A 23,861-nucleotide genomic window follows, 5' to 3' on the forward strand; every position below is an offset into this window, starting at 1 on the left:
TCTCAAGATTTATAAAATGAGCCATACGTGGATGTCTTCTATTCATTCATTATTGTAGTTAAAAAACGCTATCTGATCTAAGACTACATGCGACACATTCTGATAGGCACCGCATCTACAGAAATAAATCAGAAGAAAAAAATTACTGAAACTATGAGAGTCCTTTTCCCTTACATTTTGGTCACTCGGTACCTAAAATCAAGTAGTCAAGTACTTAAATGTATATGAAACCTAAGAACTGGGAAAAGTCCTACTAAGTGTCAGGTCTGTCCTACTCAATGAGGCAACACAACACAGCCCTAATGTGTGTCCAAATTCTTTCCGCCATGGTGTCCCTTCGTCCTATCCACCCCCTTCCAGACCTGCAGCATGCTGTGTGGTCCCAAGACAGTCAGTCACTTTTCAGGGCTACCCCTTGTGCTAGACTACTAGTCACACCAGGCTCAGCTCAGGCTAAGTATCCCACTGGCTTTCTTTTGTACACATTTTCTTCCTACATTTCAGCGACCTCCATCTTCCCTTACCTTTGCATAAAATTTCCTCCTGCAAAGTATCTTATCTAACAACAAACATTTCATACTTGTTACAATTCACATGTGAAGTAAAATAACATAACTGTCTTTATTTTTCTTAGCTGTAAACAGCACGTCTTTTTTTACACTTGATACTACCAGCTAAGTCATAACTTTTTAAAAATTTTATGCAATTTTAATGTCTTGTCTTCATCAGAAAATTAAAAAGTAAAATAAGTATATCATAAACACCAAATTTTATACTTGCCTATTGTGAATGACTTGTAATTCTGGAAGAAGTTGGTTTTTAAACCACTGATCAAAATCAACACTGTCAAACAGCTCATAAGCTGCTAATCCAACAGCATTATACACTACAAAGAAGATTTGAGAAAAAAAAAAATTTAATTTCAGATGCTGGGCCAAATGTTAAGTATCCTATGTAAGAAACTAATCCTTAGGAACTACTTTAAAACATGTAATATACTAATAAGGGAAAATTTACAATGTTAATCAGACAAATCACTTAAATAGCAATTTCAGAAAGATTAAAGTTTCTTTAGACACTTTTTCCTAAACAGCCCTTAGTGCTTTCAAACAGAAAATTGCATTCAATTAAAACTATTCAAATCAAATTATAAAAATTAAAAAGCAACATCTGCTTCCAAAGGGTCACAGTATTTTATGATCTGGTCCCTACATACCTACCTCTCTCCATCCTCATCTCTCAGCACAAACCGTTAGGCTTTATGTTCCGTTCTGTTTAAACCAAAATACTCCCAGTTCAAAACTTAACTGCATTTGCTCCCTTTCTCTTCAAGTTTTTGTACATACTGCTCCTTCTGCCTGGAACTCTCTTCTCACACAGGCCCCCTCCCCTTGCTAACTCCCACTGATCCTGGTGTTCTCGCATTACACTTCTTTAGGAGCCTTTCCCTAGGCATACCAAAACTCCTTTTGGTCTTCCAATGTACTACTTAACTGCTACCTATTTTAGAATTAATCAACTGGTACTATGTTATAATCAACTGTCTGCTTATCTCCCCCACCACACAGTTCCTAAATTGTAGGTACCCCTGTATCCCAACCTCCCAGAGTAACACCTGCCACAAACTAGACATACCAAACATTTATTACTCAAGAAATGTTTTAACATCACTTTAGTTTAACATACCAGCATCTTTGATTAATAGTGCATTCATATCTTCCACATTAGTGGGCCCTGTGAAAATAAGTTTTAACAAGGGTAAATCAAACTAATTTTTAAAAGATATTTGATTTCAACTCAATTTGCTAGTTTCCCATTTCAGTTAAGTACAAACAATTTCATGATATTAAATATACATGGACATGTAAATGGAAAGCCTAAGTTTTTAATCATCATGGAGAACACAGGTACAAGATGTAAAACCTTATTACAATTTTAAAAATCATTATAACATATTTGAAAAATGTTATGTCAGCAACATTCTAGCAAAGTACATGCCACAAATTGCTAACTAACACGTAATACCTTATTACACCCTGATTAAAAAAAAAAAACAAAAAAAAAAACCTCTTAAAAGAAAGAATAAAAAGATGAATCCCACAAAAGAAAAATTTTTAAAAAGAACAAGCACAAGGGTACCTGGGTGGCTCAGTGGTTAAGAATCTGACTTCAGCTTAGGTCATGATCTCGCAGTTTGTGGATTTGAGCCCCCTATCGGGCTCTGTTCACAGCTCAGACAGAACCTGGAGCCTGCTTCAGATTCTGTGTCTCCCTCTCTCTCTGTCCCTCCCCCACCCATACTCTATGTGTCTCTCAAAAAAATAAACATTAAAAAAAAAAAAAAAAACAAGCACAGGCTATTCACCCAAGCAGCTCGAAATAAGTCAGATCATTACAGTGTATTAAAGGATGACAACACAACGAAAAGTGCAAACAGAAACAGGAGAGCCATCATATAAAGTGGAACCTTCAGAATAAAAAGGTGGCAGTCTCTGGGGCACCTGGGTGGCTCAGTCTTAAGGTTAAGCATCCAACTCAATTTCAGCTCAGGTCATGATCTCATGGTTTGTGAGTTGAAGCCCCACATTGAGCTCTGCACTGACAGCATGGTGCCCACTTGGAATTCTCTCTCTTCCCCTCGCTCTCCCTGCCCCTCCCCCACTCTCTCTCTCAAAATAAAAAAATAAGCATTAAAAAAATTTTTAAAAAGTTGGCAGTCTCACACTATTGTCCAGAAAGGAGTGTGTGATGGTTAAGCCATGAAAAGCAGTTTACTTAGTAAGTCTATTGCTCTAGGATACAAAGATTTTGAACAAGTTTATCAAAGCACTCTTCTGCTGTTAAGTATGAATTCTTAAGCTCACCAGGCTAATACGCTGGAATAAATACAGCCCTAAATAAGCAAACTGCTCCACAACTAGGAAGAAAACTAAACTTAGTAATCACTGAAAACCTTACGAGCATCCAACAACTTATCAGAGGGTAACCTAAATAACTTATCCACTTTACTACAGTGGTTTAAACAAATAATAATAAATGCATGGGTGAAAATGGAAATGACATTCTCAACTCAACAAAAAAAAGTAACTTAAGCAGTCTAAATACCATCAAATTTAAGAATTTAGTTCATAACTATACCTTAGAAATCAATCCATATGAAAATACAATAACACTCAAATTCAAAACCTGACTGAGAGTGTTCTTGCTTAAATTATAAACCAAGGGAAAAAAACTATCTATTAGGTTTCTGAGAGAACAAAAGCCTGAAAAGTGAGCTACTCTCGCACAACTACAAACAAGATCAGGCATCTCCTTCCCTATGGCAGCTTCTCTTGCTGTTATTTCCTTGTATAATCACCTACTCAATCCTTCATCCCTTACAATGTGATTCCTGCCCCAACAATTCAAATAATCTTTTGTCTCAGGGGATTTTACTGCCTTCTGCCTCTTCTATCACTGGCCATTTCTAGTAACATGCTCTTCTATCCAGGATTCACCCCCATACTGTTTCTTACATCTTTGCATTAGTTTTTTACCTGGCTTTTTTGTAGGACCTTCACCTCTTCCTATGCCTAAAGGTGAAAATCTCAGTGTTCAGTCTTTAAACTTGCTTTTCTTCTCCCAAGCCTCCTTATACACACACTCCAAAAGGAAAACTCTATCTCTAACCACTACTAACAACTGTCTCCCTGTCATTAAGATTCTAAAGTTCAGGATCATGTCTGACCACTTTCCCTTGCTCAGTAGTCAATTAGGTGCCAAAAGTCAATCAACAAACAGTTACTGAGTGTACTAGGCACTGGGAATTATGTGTGAACAAGACAGATATGATCAGTGCCCTCGTCCTGGAATTTACTATATAGCAGAGAAGTCAAAAATGATAAATCGCAGTTAATAATTAAGTAATTACTTGTGTAGCTGCAAACAAAGATCAAATAACAAAATTTTCCCATCATCATTCTCTCTTAAATCCATTACCTTCTTTCCATTCCCACTACCACCATTCTGAGTCTAACATTTGTTACTCTCATCTTTTTTCCCCACTGCTTTCCACAGCACGCTCCAGGTAGACTATTTCCCCATCCAATATACTTGACCATGTAAAGCACTATTCCGCTTCTGAGGCTAGTGTGTTTATGAGAACAAAATCCAACTATCACGTTCAATGCCTATCTCAAGGTTGCCTTCGTCAGTTGCCCATTCTTGTTCTCCGTCCTGAAAGCCATCCAACAGAAAAGAACACATTGCGGGAAACATGGATGGCTCAGTTGGTGAAGTGTCTGACTCGTGACTTCGGCTCAGGCCATGATCTCATGGTTTGTGGATTAGAGCCCCACAGATTCTCCCTCTCCCTCTCTGCCTCTCCCCTATTCTCTCTCTCTCTCTCAAAATGAATAAACTTTAAAAAAAAAAGAAAAGAAAAGAAAAGAAAAAACAAAAGAACACATTCGGGTCTTTCTCAGATTTCTATTATATGGTGTAGGAAATAGTGCATTGCACATAGCAGGCATTCAAACTATTTTAAGTCAACATGCATTAATAGATAAAGTATCATAAAATATGCCTCACCTTGAAGTGTTTGCATCATTTCTAGAAGTACAGGAGTAAGAGTCTGATTATATTCATGGAATATATCTATAAATAGTACTTCAGTGCAAGGCTAGAGAGGAAAAAAACCAAATTTCCAGTGACAACAATGGTATATTGTACTGATTAATTCTACAATAAAGAAAAGAATACCCATTCTTAAAATCCTAAAACTCCAAAAATGTTTCCAATTTCTGGTATCTTTACATAAAGATTACAATTTTTATAAATATACTGCGGGGGGGTGGGGGGGACTCAAAATTTAATTTGATTCCTAACATAGAAAAAGTTTATTTCGCTATTTGAATCATTTAGCATTACGTATTCAAAAAGTAAAACTACAAAGAGAAAAAAAACATTTTTAATTAACAACTCCTTAAATTAAAAAAGCAATCTGAAGCCACATTCACTTGCAGATTCAGTGCTGTAACGGACTACCCAGGAATTAATACATTAAAAATTATAAATTTTGTTAGCAATGACATAACCACAACTCATGAGTTCAATTCACTACACAGAATAGCATTCCTTTTAACAGACACAAACAGTAACAGAAGTCAATGTTAAGTATATAAAAAGAATGATTCTTTTTGGTTCTTAAAAGTACTGAATCACTACATGTTTCATGATATAAAAGAATTACACATTTTGAAGGTACTATGCTTTATGTTTTAGAAGAAATCTTCTATACATACTGAAGCATGTACAGATGAAATGATATGTCACCTCAAATACTTGCTTTAAAATAATCCAACTGGGGTTGGGGGTTTACTTATATGAAACAAGACTAGCCATGAGTTGATGACGAATAAATGAAGTTTGGGATACAAAGTTTAAAAAAATTAAAGTGGTTAATTTTTTTTTTAATTTTAAAGCACTAATAATTTTTCTAATAATCTCTCTGGTTTTCCATGTAACCTTATATAACTAAAAACATTTACATTTTTAGAAAAATTAAAAAATCATGTAAATTATATAAACACAAGTTTTCATTAAAAAAATAGTTCAAAGACTACATTTGATAAAATTTTCTCAAATGTTGGCCATACCAATAATGCATGCTTAGAAAGCGTTCTAAAATTAAAAACTGTAGGCTGGTCTCTGAGAATCACACCAGGTGGTATAAGAAACAATGTATCAAAAAAAGCTTTAGAATTACTGAAATACTTAGGAGAGGGAAAAAATCATTCCAGCCAAAAAGACAGTTTTCATTTTCAAAAACATTTATTTCTGCAGTGACAATTATTTTCCAATCAGTATGACTGTAAAATAAAGAAAAATTCTGTTTCCAACCCCCAACTTAACAACAAAAAAATTCAGGTTAAAATTCATAATTTAATTAAGTACTTTCCTCTCAATTTGTCTAGTTTAATGCTTGGAATCATCAATAGAATATCATTCTCTACTAAGAGTTACAGAAATATTAAGCATATTTTTGCACAATATTTTAAGCAGGAAATTGACAATATTTTCCTGTCAATTTTTCTTTCCATCAATACTTACCCTCAAACTGTATTTCCAAGAATCTCCCCCTGTTTCTTCCACTGCTGTAATTAAAAATATGACCAATGATGCTCTCCAGAAATGCAATAATGATGTTTCCAAAATCAAGGTTTGGAATATCAAGATTTTAAATAACCAGTCTATTCCCATGAGTGGTTTTAAACATTTTACCGAAAGCAAATCCTTGGGAACACAACACCTTACACATATTTATTATACACTACAGATCATATCTGTGAATATCAGTGTCCTATCAAGTGCTGACATAGCATTTGCACTTTCATTAAAAATTCTGTATGCAGGAAAGCTCAAAATGTTTGTCACTTTCAAAGTATCTGATATCATCTGATTGTACATAGTATAAGCATTCAAATACAGCTATAATCCTGGTATTATTTCATCTCAATAATTTTTTTCAATGTTTTGTAAATTAAAATAGTCACATTTTCCAAAAATTCCCAATATTTAAAGAAAAATTTTCAAAAAATAAAATACTTTAGGGGACTTTTACAGATAGAGGAATTCAGTGATTCATATTACATTACTATATATACTACCCAAAGAAAGCAATATGAAACAGAATATTTTAGCTAAGAGAAAAAGCAAAAACACAAAAGGATACACTGTAATGCTGTATTTTCTAAATGAAATAAATTTATTTTTACATAACAAAAAGAGGGAGAGGTCTTCCAAAATGTTTAAGGCATTCTTAAATTATTAGGGAACACGAACAGAACTACATAAAGTCACCCAAAGGGATGAAAAAAGGTTAAAATTTAGCCTATGTTTGACCATGGCCGAAGTAATTTGCACATAGGCACTTTACAGACACACACCAGGTACTTTATTTATTAAGCAGACAATTTCTTGATTTTCTGTAGGAATGACTCAGATATATTTATTCTATTACTAAAATTCAAAGAGATAAAAAAGATCTCCTGGAAAAATATTTTAATCATCAAAAGACTCATTTTAAATTAAAATTTAAATAGGTGATCCATTCAGCAATTCAGAAATTTTCCAAATTTATTTTTTGAAATAAAAATTTCTACAAATAAAGTATAAGATGGGATGAATCACACACCTGATAATTGAGACAGGAGGTGTTTTTGATTTAAACTATATGATATGTTCATAGGAACATCTAACAATTTTAAAAGGTCTATTTCTGGAGAAAACTCCACATATTTGAAAAAATCATTTTCTGCTTTTGTTCCAATGGATAATAAAGAGAGGATATATTAATTTTTAAAAGCCATGATTCTCAGAACAAAAGTTTTATATTAAAAATACAGTGTTATATATATCACTCAAAGAGACGATATGTATTTAGGAAAGGGGGAGAAAAGCCATGGGAAAACCGAAAAACTGATTCTTACTAAAGCCTTCTGGGTCTTCTTCCCACATTGTCAGTTCTTCCTCAGTTAACAGAAAATAATGAGAGACTAATCTTCTACATATCTCTGTCAAAGTGGGATATGTAAAGAATGCCATCTTGATCTTATGTGCTTCTAAAGTTTCAGGACTGCTGTCTAGAAAACATAAAATTTCCAAGTTAATCATACAAACATTTTACCAAAATTGGATTATGTAACTAAATGAATTAAAAATATACCCTTGGGGGAAAAGAGCAAGTGGTGTACGGATTTTCATTTTTATCAAGGGCAAATTTCAAAGACAATTCTTATTTGCCCCCCACACACATCATCTTGTAGCCATCCTCTCACTACAGCCTGTACATTACCATGCTGTATTAACACACCACAGTGCAGTGACTTATATACATACATCTCTAAGATAATTTCTCATTCATCTTGTATATACACACACAAATGAATTCCGTGTCTAGAAGTAAACTCACTTCATATCAAGTCAGAGAAAAATTTTAATTGTGCAAATAAGTACAACATTAACTGCAATGGTTACTGGAGTAATTAATCCTAAACCGGCAGGCTTCAACTGCTCTTTGTGCTACAAAAGATAGTTACTAAGTGCATTATATGGCCTTTAAAGCTGGCACTCACATATTAAAGTCTCTAACACTCATCTCTATTTCATGTGCCAGCAACATTTTGTTTTTCAGACTTAAATAAGATTTCAAAAAAAAGCATAAAAATACCAATTATTTCACATATAAAATAAAGAAATAATAATCATTAAAAAAAAAAAAAAAAAACTACCAGTAAGGCATTACCTTCAAAATTTTTGGATGGCTTATAAGCATAATTTTTTACAATCATCTTAATAAGATTCATGCATTGAACAATGAATCGCTCAAATGTAACGCCTTCACCAACTTCTGTAAATACATAGCTTACAGAAAATTCCAGTGATCTCTGAATTAGAGGAGTAAATGAAAACGGATGCTGATCCAAGAAGTCCAAAAGCTATAAAGAAAAAAAATTAAAGTGTATTTACCCCAAATTCATATAGGAATATAATTATCCATAAGTACATCTTATAACTTGCTAATATACATCTGTAAAGTTTTGAACCTTGGTCACAAGTCCACATACATGCAGTTTTGCACGTAATACACATGTAATTGATTTCTTTGGGTATATCATATAATGTGGATTATGTCAAATTACATCTCATGACAGGTATTTCTATTACTTCTACTAGAGGGTCCAAAACAGACCCACTTCATAGTTAATTAAGAATGGGTAAATATGAAACAAAAATTCTAAGTATATAAAAGATAAGACTTTAAAAAGTATTAAGAGGGACGCCTGGGTGGCTCAGTCAGTTAAACGTCCGACTTCGGCTCAGGTCATGATCTCACGGTCCGTGGGTTTGAGCCCCGCGTCGGGCTCTGTGCTGACAGGTCAGAGCCTGGAGTCTGTTTCAGATTCTGTGTCTCCCTCTTTCTCTGACCCTCCCCTGTTCATGCTCTCTGTCTCAAAAATAAATAAATGTTAAAAAATAAAAATTAAAAAAAAAAGTAGTAAGAGCAAGAAATTAAAAAATTATCCTGCCTTTCCTGCATGAATTGTATTTCGATTCAACTTATCAAATAAGTTGATGAGTCAGATCTCTTCTCCACAGAATTTCTGCTAATAAATGCAAATACAATAGAATGTCATCATTCTGTAATCCCTTACCAAAAAACAGATCTAGGCCATGATCATGAACAGCTTCTAAAATAATAGGGGAAAAGCTGCTGGGGAACTTTAAAGAGCTCCCTCATCATTTTAAACAACTCAACATTGTACCTCCTGATGTGATGCAATACAAGATATACACAGCACCACCCGTGGAGTATTCTTGCTGTCCTCGCCCTCCTCCATGAAATAAAGCTCAATATGATCAAGCCTCTACAAATTTACAAGAAATATTGGAGGAGGAGGGGTAGAGAGACAAAGGAACATGGTAAGTAACATATTAGGATGCAAGAAGCCAAATTCAAAACATGAAAATCCTACAAGGAAATTACCTATTACCTCAACAAATAGCAACGAAAAAAAAAAATGGAAAGAGAACTTGGACACTATCAAATCCTGATTCAAACAAAAGAACTATAAAAATTTTGAGAAAAACCAAAATAATGACTAAATATTTAGATGATAACAAAAAGTCACTCCTACTTCTTACATTGTGTTAGATTCTTTTTTTAAACCCCTTATCACTTAAAGACAAATATTCAAGAATTTACAGATAATACTAATATGGTATCTGAGATCTGCTTTTAAGAAACCAGCAAGGAGGGGAGAGAGATAAAACAGTTCATAATTCCTGAAGCTAAGTGATGACTTCATGGGGACTCAAAGTCACTCAATTCTACTTGGAGGTATGTTTGAAAGTTCCAATTTTTAAAGTTTTAATCAAGTCAGAGATTATAAATATGAAAACTTTATAAATAAAATTATTCATCAACACCACACAGCCCCACTAATCACATGATGTCATTTTACTTTGCTTTGTATTTTTTTAACTTAAAATACCTGAGTCAATTTTATACTGGATCTTGGAAGATTAGGTGGACTTTTGCTGTTGAGGCTAGTTAGAACATAACTTGGAAACAAGGAGAACTGAAACCAAAGGTAACTGCTACTTAACCACAGCAATAAGAACAGCTCATTTCTACTTTTTTTCTCCCCTCCCAGGGAACAGACAACAGGCTACAAATTTACATACTGCTGTCTTCAACAACCTGTTTTAGTTCAATGCAGTTCTCAAACCAGGTCTTCCTGATTGCTACAACCCAACTATATATACTTCTCCCAACCATCCTCAGCCCAAAATTTCAGAAACATCAGTTTCTATAAAATTTAGTTTTATCAGAAATTTAGACACATTGCCTAGCACAGTGTACTCATATAATTCTATTCAAAAGGTGTTTGATATTAATGATGACAATGTCTTTATGAATATAATAACTTCCTGATAATATACTGCCTGCTATATATGATCTATTTCCTGATTAGCTACACTGTTATCTTCTTTATCTCTGCTTTCATCCAGTAGGCTTGAGAATAATAAGCTTCAGAAGACTCAACCTCTCTACTATTTATTAGGTTTGTGGTTTTATTATTTTTTTTCATCAAAGTGACTTATACTGATATAGCATATAAAACTTAATTATTACATTCATTCTAAATACTTAGGGGCGCCTGGGTGGCTTGGTCGGTTAAGCATCTGACTTCGGCTCAGGTCATGATCTCACGGTCCGTGAGTTCCAGCCCCGCATCGGGCTCTGTGCTGACGGCTCAGAGCCTGGAGCCTGTTTCAGATTCTGTGTCTCCCTCTCTCTCTCTGCCCCTCCCCTGTTCATGCTCTCTCTCTGTCTCAAAAATAAATAAACGTTAAAAAAAAAATTAAAAAAAAAAATAATAAATACTTCAAGATACCATTTTTTTAGCTTTGCTGTAGTCAGAAAATAAGGTACTTTACACTAAAGTGAGAATGCATGCTTATGTCATTTTCCTTATCAAATCTGAGTTATGTATATTTTATGTAAGAAAACATACTTAAGGTAAAAAGAAAACTTACCACTTTAGTAAAAAGAATGATGGTCTTTTCCAGTCTGTCTCTACATACATTATCTGTACCTATACTTCTACCTGTTAAAAATACAATCCAAATACTAGTACAAGTTTATAATACTCCATAAATTCACAATCAAAACAATGGCAAAACTTGCTGGAAAAATACGGTCAGGCATGTTTTCACCTATTTTGCATTATAAATCCTGTACTGTGCTTTCCCAACTCTAAAAAATTAATCATAAAACTAAAGTTCTTAAAAAGCATTACCAATGTTTATAGTTTTCACACACAGTAATTTGTAGTGCCATGTTCACAAAATTAATCCTAAAATACAAACTAAGTCCGTGTTAAAGGAAAAGGATAGTAGCAATTTTAATCTGTGAATAGCTTATCATATTCTCAAAATTTAAATTAGTTATAGTTGAAATATTTTTCAAGCAAAGTAAAAACGAAGTACTGAAAGATTAAAATACTCATTATTTTTCCTAGATCTTCTGACAATTTTCTTTGGAAAATTTGCCTAGCATAATTAATTTTGTACATTCAGAACACTGTCCACTAGCCCATTAACTGCTCTATAAACAAATTCTTTCTATTCATCTCATCATTTACGTTAGTCTCTCCTGGGAAGACTCCTACTCTTCCCTCTGCATCTCCACAAGGTAACCAAAGAAAATGACTTTTATTAAAATGAATTACTTTACGTAAGTTGTCTTAATCATCTTCGCATGCACAATACCCAGAACAGTGTCTAGAAATAGACTCAACAATGCTTTTACTGAGAATTACTGACATCAAATAATCAACAACTCCCTAAAAGTGAGTACACTAAAGTATCTTCTCAGAGTATTAAATCTTCAAATACATACATATATACAGGATGTACACATGTGTATGTGGGCATGCAAGCACATGGGTGTGTATTTTGTGTCTGTAGGTGTGTTTATCCTCAACAAAGGTGTTCACAACCACAAGGAGGAGAAAAGGTTAACAATAAGACCACAGTATAACACAACACAAATATAGATGTTAAATTCTCTTGTGTGGGGTAGTGAATTAGAGAGGGTCCTAAAGAGAAGCCAATGAAAATTCTGAACCAGAGATCTGCAAAATTAAAGTACCCCTTAAGGTAGTAATTTATATAATACATATATGTAAAATGTACTGAAAGAAACAAAACTGGGTGACTCACTCAGTTTAGCGTCTAACTTCAGTTCAGGTCATTATGAGGCAGTTTGTGAGTCTGAGCCCCATATTGAACTCAATGCTGTTAGCACGGAGCCCACTTCAGATCCTCTGTCCTGCTCTCTCTGCCCCTCCCCAGCTCACACTCACTCACTCCCTCTCAAAAATAAATGAACATTAAGAAAAAATTAAAAAAAAAAAAAAAAAGAATCTATACAAAGTCTAAACAGCATGTGGCAGAGGAGCTACATTTAATAAGTATTTGTTAAATATATGACTGTTGTACATGTTTGCATGGAAAAGAGCAATAGCAGTAAAAGCACCTACAAAGAATGGACACAAAACAGAATTTTAAAAAGTTTCCTCAATACTCAGGACAAGACAGATGTATCAAGACAAAGATGAGCTCCAATTTAACTTCAGAGAATTAACCATCAAGACACAAGATTTTAGCCTCTCTCCAGATTTCTTAGCGCAGAGCAGAAGCAATCCATGAATAAAGATTCTACAAGTAAAATCTACTGTCAAAGAAGTACTTACTGCATTCCAGAAATTGTTTCAGACGGTCAAATATTCCATGTAAAAAACCCTAGGAAAGATTTTTTTAATGTCTCAATTTATCATCGTAAACATCTCCCTTATACTTTTTACAAGACTATTAAGATTTATATCATTTTAATAAGTTAAAATTATATAAAGTAAAAAACATTCTATTACTATAAACAAACCTTTCAAAGAAAATAGAACATTTCATCTCCCAAAGTCTCATTTCAGTTACCTAAATCACTTTACAATAAAACATTATTTATTATTTTATTTCTAAGTAATCTCTATTCTCCTGTTTTTCCATCTTCACAGCTCATATAATCTCGACATACTGTTTGTGTAATATGTGCCTCCTCCCACTACAATGTTCACTCTCTGAGAACTGGAACTTGTCTGTGTTTATTGCTCTACCCCAGAAACCAGAAGCAGTATTCAGGAACAGTAAGTACGCAGTATGTGGATAAATGGTACCAATTACTGAAAGGAGAGGTTCTGAAGTTCAAGTATTAAATATTATACTTAATATATAAATTATAAATTAAATATAATTATATAATAATTAAATATATTAGCTTTCAGATATAAGACAAGTATCACCATTTGTCATCTGGTAAAAATCTAAACAACCCTTATTTGTTAATAGGTATTTAAGAAATATTATAAAAATTTTACAGATATAAAGGGATAGTAAGAAACAACTTCATTAAAATTTTTAAGGGGCGCCCAGGTGGTTCAGTCGATTAAGCAACTGACTTCAGCTCAGGTCATGATCTCTCAGACTATGAGTTGGGAGCCCCACGTAGGGTTCTGTGCTGACAGCCTGGAGCCTGCTTCAGATTCTATGTCTCCCTCTCCCTATGCCCCCCTCTCCTGCCCAACTCTCTCAAAAATGAATAAACAGGTTTTTTTTTTTTTTAATTTTTAAGAATTTAAAAATCTCAGACTTTCTGGCTCCATAGATTTTGGTGTATAAACATCATACAAGATGTCACATGTTCTTTCAACAAACAGGATGGTCCACCTTTTTGTCACAAAATAACCACATGATAAAGGCCTTAATTACAAATGACTAGAATAGAATGTTATTTCCTCTTTGTTCTTAGAGATACATTCTTCATTCATTCATTCTTCAGTTTGAGACCATTTAACTAGGATATCATCATCTGAAGACTGAGAAAGAGATTTCACTTGGAGAATTTCACCGTCACACTTAGGGTCTAGAATGCTGCTCTCAGTCTGTCTGAAAGCATCCATCTTCTGACTCATGTAAAAATTATGAAACCTCTTTCTCTTGTCAATTTTCTTCTCTGCCACGTGGACAGGAAATGAATTTTGAATTCTCAGTGTGTTACACAAAAGCTGAAGGTACAATAAAAAGACAGTGCTTCCAGTCTTCTTTTATTCCTTCTTGAAAGATGGAATGCAATGCACAACACAGTAAGAAAACTACAGGATGACAATTTCACTACCGCTTCATCCTCTGGCAATTTCATCATTCTTCCACTTGCACAGTATTTCAATCTTTTTAACCACAATTGAGAATAATTGAAAAATATTAGGTAAAAAATAATAATAAATCCTAAGATGATAAAAGAGCAAAAGGTTTCATTATAGGAAGAATAAGATCATCGAGATTCCATACACATTTTAAATTTATACAGTAGTCCAATGGTCCCTTAAAGTAATGACAACATAGAAGGAATTTTATTCTATTACTTTTAAATAAAATTAGTTTATCAATAGGGGTACTCCGAAGAAAGTAGTAAACTATAAAAGCCATCAATTTTAGTAAGCTGAAGAAGAGAAAGAGGAATTTACAAAATCAGAGAGAGCTGACTAATTTGTAGTACAAATAAGTTTATGATTTATTCTGTTTATATAATAACAGAATAAGAACTCAAGTTAATCATTAAATGGTAATTTACAGAGTGCTTTAATTAGCTGAAACTAGTTACAAAAATCATTACCTCTATTACTCCCCACAACATTCAGTAAGGTAGGTAGTATATTTCATTTCCATATTACAAAAGAAGAAAGGGAGTACCAGGTAAGATAAGAAAATAGCTGGAGGCCATGCTAACCAGGAAAAGGCCAAGTCAAAATTCAAATCCAAGTTTATCTGCCTCCAGAAATCAAAATCTCACCACTATCATACAGTGCTTCTAAAGCATCTTTTAAGTTCCATCTGATTTTTAAGATGTTTATGTTCCATCTTATTTTTAAGATGTTTATGTTATTTGAAAAACCATCCTTAACTTGTTAAAATTCTATCTTGTTTCCAACTACTCAGTATAACCTTAACTGCTACAAGACAACATTTATAACAGAGTGAAAGTTGATACAGTTTCAGCAGACAGAAGAAAGACTCCTAAGAGAAAGCCAAAAGGCTCACAAAACACTGATAGTTTTCAATGAAAACCACTATTCCAATTTATGGTAATGTGATTCAAATCAACAATTCATTTTTACTAAAAAACAAAAAGAACCCTGATGAAATCATCAATATTTTGGTTAACATAATTTTATGACACTCAGAATATTACATACAAAAATAATTACTGAGCCATGTGACCTAATGTTTCTACTATATAATATATTCACTCATTTTAAAAATAACTATTGAGTTTTATTACTGGCAGAGACTGTTCCAAGCTCTGGGATGAACAGTGAGTGAAATATATATGTACACATACGCATATCCATCCAAGTGTTCATTCCAGCATCATTTACCAACAATTAAAAACTGGAAACAACCTACATATCCACCAACAGATAAGTGGGCAAGTAATTTACAGGAATCCTATATTAATGTTATAATTTAAAGAAAAAATTTGCTCGCTGACAGTAAATGCATGGATTTACCAAAGAATCATTAAAAACATAACATATAATATTACTGACATAAGAAAACTATCATACTAAGTGTAGGAAAAAGCAAGTGAAGAAACAGCATATGGGTACCTTTTACAGAATACTGAGGAAGAGAGAAAAGCATAAAATGTCTTAACGTATACTTACAAATTTTACCAAGATCTCTGATAGCAAGTTTTCAAATGATTATTTCCTTACTTTTTAACTTTAAAAAAAGCATGTAAACCCTTTTACAGAACAAAATAGCACACTGAATGATTCAAATTACCAGCTTTTAAATTCTTTTAACGGTAAAATCATTACTGCAATCTAAATCTGATATACAAAACATACTAAAGATTTAAAACAAACAAACAAGTAACTCGAGTCAAATAGAGTAGGTCAGACCCAAAGACCAATTCGATGTACTTTTTTCAAACTTCCTGTTCAGTACCCCCAAAGCAATCCACAGAAAGCAACATTTTAGCGAACATGAACTTTCCTGAGAAAACTAACATAGATCTGGGTAAATATATAATATAGTATCATTTTGTTTTGGGATAAACATATACAGCTATATATTTTTGTATACAGAAAAAGCAGATGATGCTATACCAACCATGAATATAATCACAAATGTTGGGCTTATCAAGAGGGCTTTCCCTTCTTGGATATATTTTTCAGTTGACTGCAAAGAGCATGGATGTATGTTATGATTGAAGAAAAAAACTCATTTTAAATATATAACATCAGATGAAGAGAAATATCAAGGATATAAATATCCACAATGGAACTGGAAATTTGTTAATAGCATTCAAATTCAAGAGGTTCACCCAAATTCAAATTGAAATGAACACTCTCAATGTATCATCATGGCCCTTGAGAACTGTCCTAGGCCTATTTCCTTCTCTTCACAAAGGAGCTGCTTTGATATACTGAAAAAAGGCCACAAGTCAAAAAAGGTATAGTGTAACATATACAAATGGTAAACGGTCACTTTATAAAAACTTACAAATCAATGCCAAGTAAAAAGAACAAGCTTTAAAACACTGAGGAAAATACCAAGCACTTTCCCAAAGCCACAATCAGCAACTTCTTTCACTTACCATCACCTCCATATTCTTATGAGGTTCCACAAATCCATTAACAGTTAATTTACGCAGCACTGAAAAGTAAAATTGAGCTTTACTGCATCTGATTTTCTCACATTTTATCCTATTAAAATCATAATCATAATAAAGACTCAGAATCACAAAGCCTCATTAAGACTGGGGGTTAATCTAACTTAATCCTTTCATATAATAGATAAAGAAAAGTAATCCCTGGTCACTGGTTCATTTCCAGGTAGGCAAGCTGGAATGACAGCCAAGTTTTTTTTAACTCAAAAGCTGAGTTCTTCTCACTTATCTTAACTACTTAAGTTTCTAAAACTATATTGCAACATTTAACTTCTCTAATTATAAGTATTTCTCACCTGAAATAACCCCTAGAGGTTGAAACTGAGATGGTCATCTCTATTCCGCAACCTTGAAAATAGGTCTCAACAGTGACCAAAATGCTTCATTTAGTTTTAGGCTACATTAATGAAAATACCGTATCACCTAAAAGGGATATAAAAACTCAACTATTTCTAAATCCGGAATAGACTACAGTGCTCAAGTATAAGCATCACATTTTATGTGTAACTGGTGTACACAAGGAGACGAGCAGGATAAACAAATGGAAGTCAGATCTAGATTTAAAAAGCTAGCTCCAAGGTCTACCACTACATTCTTTTGAACAACTTTTCTAGATCTCACATTGCTCGTCTGTAAACTGGTTAACAAGTGCTACTTCACAGCGTTATTAAAGGATTCAAGAGTAAAACACTCAGCACAAATCAGTAACACAAAATGATGGCAGCATGAGACTACAAAATTCTAAGCCACATCATTTTAGGAAAACACAGACACCACCGTGATCTTTACAACTCAGAGTTAGTGTTCATGAGGTGCAGCCTAAAGGCAGTATATTAAAAATAGGTTTAGAATTCAACTCTCTATAGAATCATCAGTTTCACACATCCAATTATATACAACTCAAAAGTTACATCATCACAAAAGGAGAAAATAGAATTCATAATGAGTCCCTTATTCTGCATTCACTCGTTCCCACAAAAGAACTTGGTCCACATCACCTGAGAAGGTCCTCTCTTCTCCAGTCATCACGTCGTTAACTTCTATTTACCCTAGGATGATTCTTTCTCAAGGAAGTCCTTTCTGACCATGTTGCCAGTTATCATGACATTCTAAGACCACTGTCGCGAGTGACTTTACATGTATTTGTATGACCATTTTATTATGCCTGTCTACCCAGTGTCAAACACCTAATTTATTTATTGAATGAAATAATGAATATATGCATGTCTAAAAGATACTAAATGCACACAGGTATAAATTCAGATTATATATAACAAAAACTGTAGTCTTAAGCATTGCTCAAGGCACAGAAATTTACAGCTAGGCAGAACAAATATTTTAAAGGAAAATACTATGGGATTGTAACAGGTTAGGATACCTTAAAAAGGGTGAGGTGTATATCTAAGACCCTGAGATAGGGAAGTAATGAAAAGCTAAAAAGCAGGCTAATGGAGAGTAGGGCTGCATCCCTTTTGTCAGGAAGTACACTTTGAAATCACTAAGGCAAGAAAATCAACTGAAAGCACTCATGAAAATTCCTTAATCATCAAACACAAAACTGACACAAGTTTTGTATTTATGACCTTATACCAGTTTCTCTAGTTCTTTCTGGATAAATGTTTCTCTCTAGACCCTTTTAATTTCTTCTCCAGAATGGTCACAAAACCATCTCCACTCACTTGTGTAATGAACCACCAGTACAATGAACTGTATTTGTCAATAGTCCCTTAAAATAGTCCCACTTTTGTCTACAAAGTTCACCAGAATGTGCCGACAACCTGAAGTCTGTACATCCACTGTCTAGTTAACATACGTGATGCAGGAGAACAGTACCAAGAGTGTACAACAGCATCCTAAGGTACTAAGGGAGTAGGATAAAAGGGTTTACAAGTAAAGCAAAAGGATTCGAAATGAGCCACAGTAAGAGAACTAAAGGCAGCCTGAGATCAAACTGAAAGAAGAGCTCAAACTAAAAGAGCGTAAGCAGAAGAGGAGAGACTGGAAGACAGATAAAGAGCCAAAACAGTGTTTTACCAAGGAAAAGAATCTCAGAATACCTTCATCAAGATAAATAGTTCAGGGCAAGTAAAATGAAGATTTATGCTAAGAGAATACCTACAAGCAAAGCACAGGATAACCGAGGATAACAGGATAACTGATGACACACGGTCAAGCACCGTTGAAAACCCAGGTGGGCCTGAGATCAAACAAGAAAGACAGAAGCTGAGTTCTCAGGGCAGAGCTGGGACATAGCATTCAACTAATGCTTGAAGTTTAGTAAAGTTAACATGACAATGATAAGGGCAGAACGGGTTTCTACCCAGAAAGAGAAGTTTAAAGCAGAAGCAAGGTTTCTACCCAGACAGAGAAGTTTAAAGCAGAAGCAAAAAGAAGTACAATTATTTGAAAGGTATGTGTCCAGAGCCATGAGACCTCAGTAATGTGAATATAATAGAAAACTATCCCACACTTTTACAAATTAGAGAGAAAGCTATTCTCACAAAAGAAAAACCAACCACAAGTAACACCTTGTCTGTGAGGGAGAGATTAACCCCTCATTCTCCCAGGGCAAATGAGAGCAGAAAATCCACCAGAGGAACTATTTGGTGACTCTTCTGAGATAGGTCATTTCCGAAATGAACATGTCAAATTGAACAGTACCTTTCAATGACAGCAGAGTTCGTTCTAATGAACTTAGAACTGCAGCTTCATTCCCAGAAGAAACTTGTTGAAGGAATGTGTCTGTATGGTGATTCCACAGAGAGCAGGCAAAATTATAAATTCCAGAAGCTAACTGCAAAGAAATATCAACAAATTCACAAAAAATATTGATTTCAGTAACCAATTAGCTCTATATAGTAATACATTTCAGTTTTAACCCTGAACACACATTTTCAGTAAGATGTGAAACAGTTAAGTCACTTATCACATTTCAAACTGTATTAAGCCAAACACACAGCAGCAAGGACCATTTGCTGGCTGCTGGTATGAACACACATACACACACCTTAACAGACTCGTTCTTCTCAAACCACTAGTCTCATGCCTGCATTGCAGCCTGACATTTTCTTTTTTTCTGGCTGGCTCGGTTGGAAGAGCATGCGACTCTGATCTCAGGGCCATGAGTTCAAGCCCCACAATGGGTATCCAGATTAGTTAAATAATTTAAAAAAAACTTTATAACACTGACAGACTATCAGTGAGAACAGCAGATAAAACAATATACTAAGAAACAGAAAAGATTTCGGTGTCCTGCCAGTTCTACCCATGTGGTTTGGGGGCATTTAAAAGCCAGGAACATACAAGCCACAATGCTTATCATGCTGCTTTCTGATTTTGTACTGGTATTTAAAACATCTGACTCACACTGGGATGCAGTTGGCCTCTGCCTCCCAAGTTGAGGCAGAACCATTTCTAATGGCATCCTGTATTATTTTTTTTCCAGAAGGTCTAAGAGTAATCCAACTGAGTCTACATGGACATTTACTTTAAACAAAAATGAGATGAAAGTACTTATGACTAGTTATCATTAGCACACTTCGGAAAAGTTTTTCTCAATCCAGACAAGTCTATCATTTCCACTCAATACTGGATTTGTGATAAGATTAGGCATCAGAAACCAGTCAGGAATGTAATCCTGCAAACAAAATAATACTTCCATGAAAAAAACAAATTCCGTTTCTGTTATTTTAATTCAGTAATTTTTTTGTTTTATTTATTTATTTTTGGAGAGCGAGCGAGCATGTGGGCATGCAAGCAGGGGAGGGGCAGAAAGAGGAGAGACAGAATCCCAAGCAGGCTCCACCCTAAGCACAGAGCACAACATGGGGCTTGATCCACAACCCTGAGATCACGATCTGAGCTGTTGAGAGTTGGACACTTAACCAAGTGAGCCACCCAGGTGCCCCTTAATTCAGTCATTTTAATGACTTGCGTGTGCTTACAGGTATAGGCAAAGAGCTCTGTCAAATCTCCCTAGTGATTTTGCATGTACCAACAAAGGCCACACAAAGGCTTGAACCCCAAAGAGGATTATCAGCACAACATATTACAATCCTCCTGAAAAACAAGAAATGGAAGGCTTATAAGGAACTGCTACAAGAGCATCTCCTGCTCACCTCCCTATCTCCTCAGTTAAGCTGTCATAAAACAGCTTCTCACCTCCTAGGTTCTGGTAAGATGTAGAGTTTTCTAACCCATTTCTCTCAAACACAGCTGTAGAAAATGAAACCAGTTATGGTCTAGAACTGGCTCCTCAGCAATGGTGCATCCCACAATTTGCACCTGAGTCATTCGCCCATATTGCTTTGGTCATTCTTTTTGGTGTGTATCAAAAGCCACAGGGAGTTGGTGGTACCAATCTCTGACTCCTTTTCTCTAAGTAACAAACTGACTGAATCTAAAAGAGGTCCTATCTTCACCAACTGATCAGTCAGGGCTAGCAGTTGGCCCACCCTTGCCTTGTGTACATGCTCGACAACAGGTACGACAACGACTACTTATTAAGTAACTTCAACATATTCTCAAGTAATCAAAATATTTAATCCCAATATTTCTTGATCGCCAAAATACAGTAGTGATAATTACCTCACCATATTACAGCACAAGCAGCAGTATCATAAAAAATTAAGGATCTGGGGTGCCTGGGTGGCTCAGTCAGTTGAGCGTCCGACTTCGGCTCAGGTCATGATCTCACGGTCCGTGAGTTCGAGCCCCGCATCAGGCTCTGTGCTGACCGCTCAGAGCCTGGAGCCTGTTTCAGATTCTGTGTCTCCCTCTCTCTCTGCCCCTCCCCCGTTCATGCTCGGTCTCTCTCTGTCTCAAAAATAAATAAACGTTAAAAATTAAAAAAAAAAATTAAGGATCTAAAACTGACATCATCTCATGAAACACTGCTATGACAGAGAAGTAAATAATCAGAAGGGATATAAGCTGAAAACCAAAATCAAAAATTTGTCAGATTTTCTAACTATAATGAACTTCAGTATTTTTCTTAGTAAATCGAATCCTTTCTGAAAACATGAGGCTAAAATATATGCCTAAGAATCAGAAAATACATCTTTTTGATTTTTATTACACTTGCTGTGTAATTGTAAGTTAGAGCATCATATACTTTTCCAAACATATAAATCATCAAAGTATTTATCTGCCAGAATAAAGTGAAAGAAAACAAAGAGATTTAGAGATAGGAAAAGGGTAGGAATTGTACATAGATCTGAAAGTAAAGCTTTAAGGTAAATTTCTTAAGGTAGCAAATATTTCAACCAGGTTAACTGAAGTCTATAGCCTTGTCTATAATTTTTACATCCGTTTTATACTCTCTTTAGTAAATAAAATCTAACGGGTGCCTTTCCCAAATTCCAAATACGAAAACAGTAGCATTCTAAACCAACCTCTTGCTTACAAATTATTTTCTAGTCTCCTTCACATCTCTATTTTTCTTGTTTGTTTAACATTTATTTATTTTTGAGAGAGAGAGACAAAGCATGAGTGGGGAAGGGGCACAGAGAGAGGGAGACACAGCTGGCTGGCTCCAGATGCTGTGTCTCCCTATCTGTTCCTCCCCTGCTCAGACTGCCTCTTTCCCTCCCCAAAATAGGGATTAAAACAAAAAAAATGTTTAATGTGCAGGACTGTCTATACAAAAAAAATTTTCTATCACTGTTATGTGAAGTCACTTGAACTCTTTTCTGTTTCATAAAAAACAAGTATTTATGCAGATCATGTTAACTATATGATAAAAATAACAAAGCTAACATTATAACTTAGACATTCAGACATTTCAACATTCAGACATTTACTGAACCCTACTCTGCACTAGGCAATGCTCTTGGTTTACCTTCATCACCTTATTTAACCATCAACTCCTACAAAGTAGGTATTATCCCCATTTTACAATAAGAAAACTGAGGTACAAAAAGATGAAGTAAACTTGCACAAGAGCAAAGAGCATAAATAATTAAGAGGAAGAGGAAGGAATGAAACCAAAGAAGGTGCTCAGAGCTTATTACCTTTTTAATAGCTATGTTCTAATATCTCTTAATACCCATATAGGCAGAGTCAATAGAGTATATCCTATTTTCCAAAAGTTATATAACAATTCAATAATGGTAGAATGTTATTGTCATAACAAAAAGGAAAAAAATCCCCAAATTCACTAAGATCAATAATGCTCTTAATATGGATACAATAAATTGTGTGAATCAGAATCTCACCTAAGGTTCTTCTACAAATCTCACCCTTTCTACACCACTCAACAGAAAAACATGTACTTTTGTTCCATTATTTACATGGAATACCTAATACAAACTGAACATTCTTCTTATATATTTTTTATATACATATAAAATTTGGAGCAAGTTCCATTCATTAATCCTAAGAGTCATGGGGCCTTCTAATTCTCAATGCCCTCCTCAAACAGTACATGCCAGACTCCAGAAAGAAAATAGTAAATGAACCATTCCCTAGTTCCTTAAAAATAAGCTTAAGCTTGAGCAAAAAAGTTGACCAAATGGAATCTGACACCAGCTCAAGAAAAAAATATATAACGAAAGGCACCTGGGTAGCTCAGTCATTTAAGTGTCCAACTCTTGATTTGGGTTCAGGTCATGATCTCAGTTCATGGGATCAAGCCCTGCATCAGGTTCTGTGATAACAGCAAGGAGCTGACTTGAGATCCTCTCTCCCTCTCTCTCTGCCCCTTCCTGGCTCAAACGCGTGCGCTGTCCCTCTCTCTCAAAATAAACAAACATATATCATATATATATGATAACCTGTCAGCCTAAACCATCAGCATATTTTCAAACTGTGACCCTATTCGAGAGGTCCACTGCTTGGGAGTGCATCAAATGGAACACAACCCAAGGAAGTGTTGAAAGTAATGAATTCTATATCACTTGTTACAAGTAAGAAGACAGGGAGATGGCTCTCAAAGAACTCGGTCCCTGTGGGGTTAGTGCAGGAAGCCTTTATTCAGTGTATCAAGGGCAGTGGCAGGGAGCTCCCATACGCACCTTGGTTCAAG

At 34.7% G+C, this 23,861-nt stretch overlaps 1 protein-coding gene across 1 annotated transcript in view; it reads right to left on the minus strand.

Annotated features, from left to right (window-relative positions):
* Positions 1 to 23,861, minus strand: part of IPO11 (importin 11) — a 196,689-nt gene that overhangs the window by 125,840 nt on the left and 46,988 nt on the right. The window contains exons 6-15 of the mRNA XM_019414324.2: positions 19,499 to 19,631; positions 16,766 to 16,824; positions 12,804 to 12,852; positions 11,083 to 11,153; positions 8,285 to 8,477; positions 7,470 to 7,622; positions 6,091 to 6,134; positions 4,570 to 4,660; positions 1,687 to 1,734; positions 781 to 886 (exon numbers count right to left, since the gene is read on the minus strand). Of these exons, the coding sequence (XP_019269869.1) occupies positions 781 to 886; positions 1,687 to 1,734; positions 4,570 to 4,660; positions 6,091 to 6,134; positions 7,470 to 7,622; positions 8,285 to 8,477; positions 11,083 to 11,153; positions 12,804 to 12,852; positions 16,766 to 16,824; positions 19,499 to 19,631 (947 nt within the window). The remainder of the gene's footprint in view (positions 1 to 780; positions 887 to 1,686; positions 1,735 to 4,569; positions 4,661 to 6,090; positions 6,135 to 7,469; positions 7,623 to 8,284; positions 8,478 to 11,082; positions 11,154 to 12,803; positions 12,853 to 16,765; positions 16,825 to 19,498; positions 19,632 to 23,861) is intronic.

The sequence above is a fragment of the Panthera pardus genome, unplaced genomic scaffold (genome assembly GCF_024362965.1).
Source record: "Panthera pardus isolate Hobbes unplaced genomic scaffold, ASM2436296v1 HiC_scaffold_2, whole genome shotgun sequence".
Taxonomy (NCBI): Eukaryota; Metazoa; Chordata; class Mammalia; order Carnivora; family Felidae; genus Panthera; species Panthera pardus.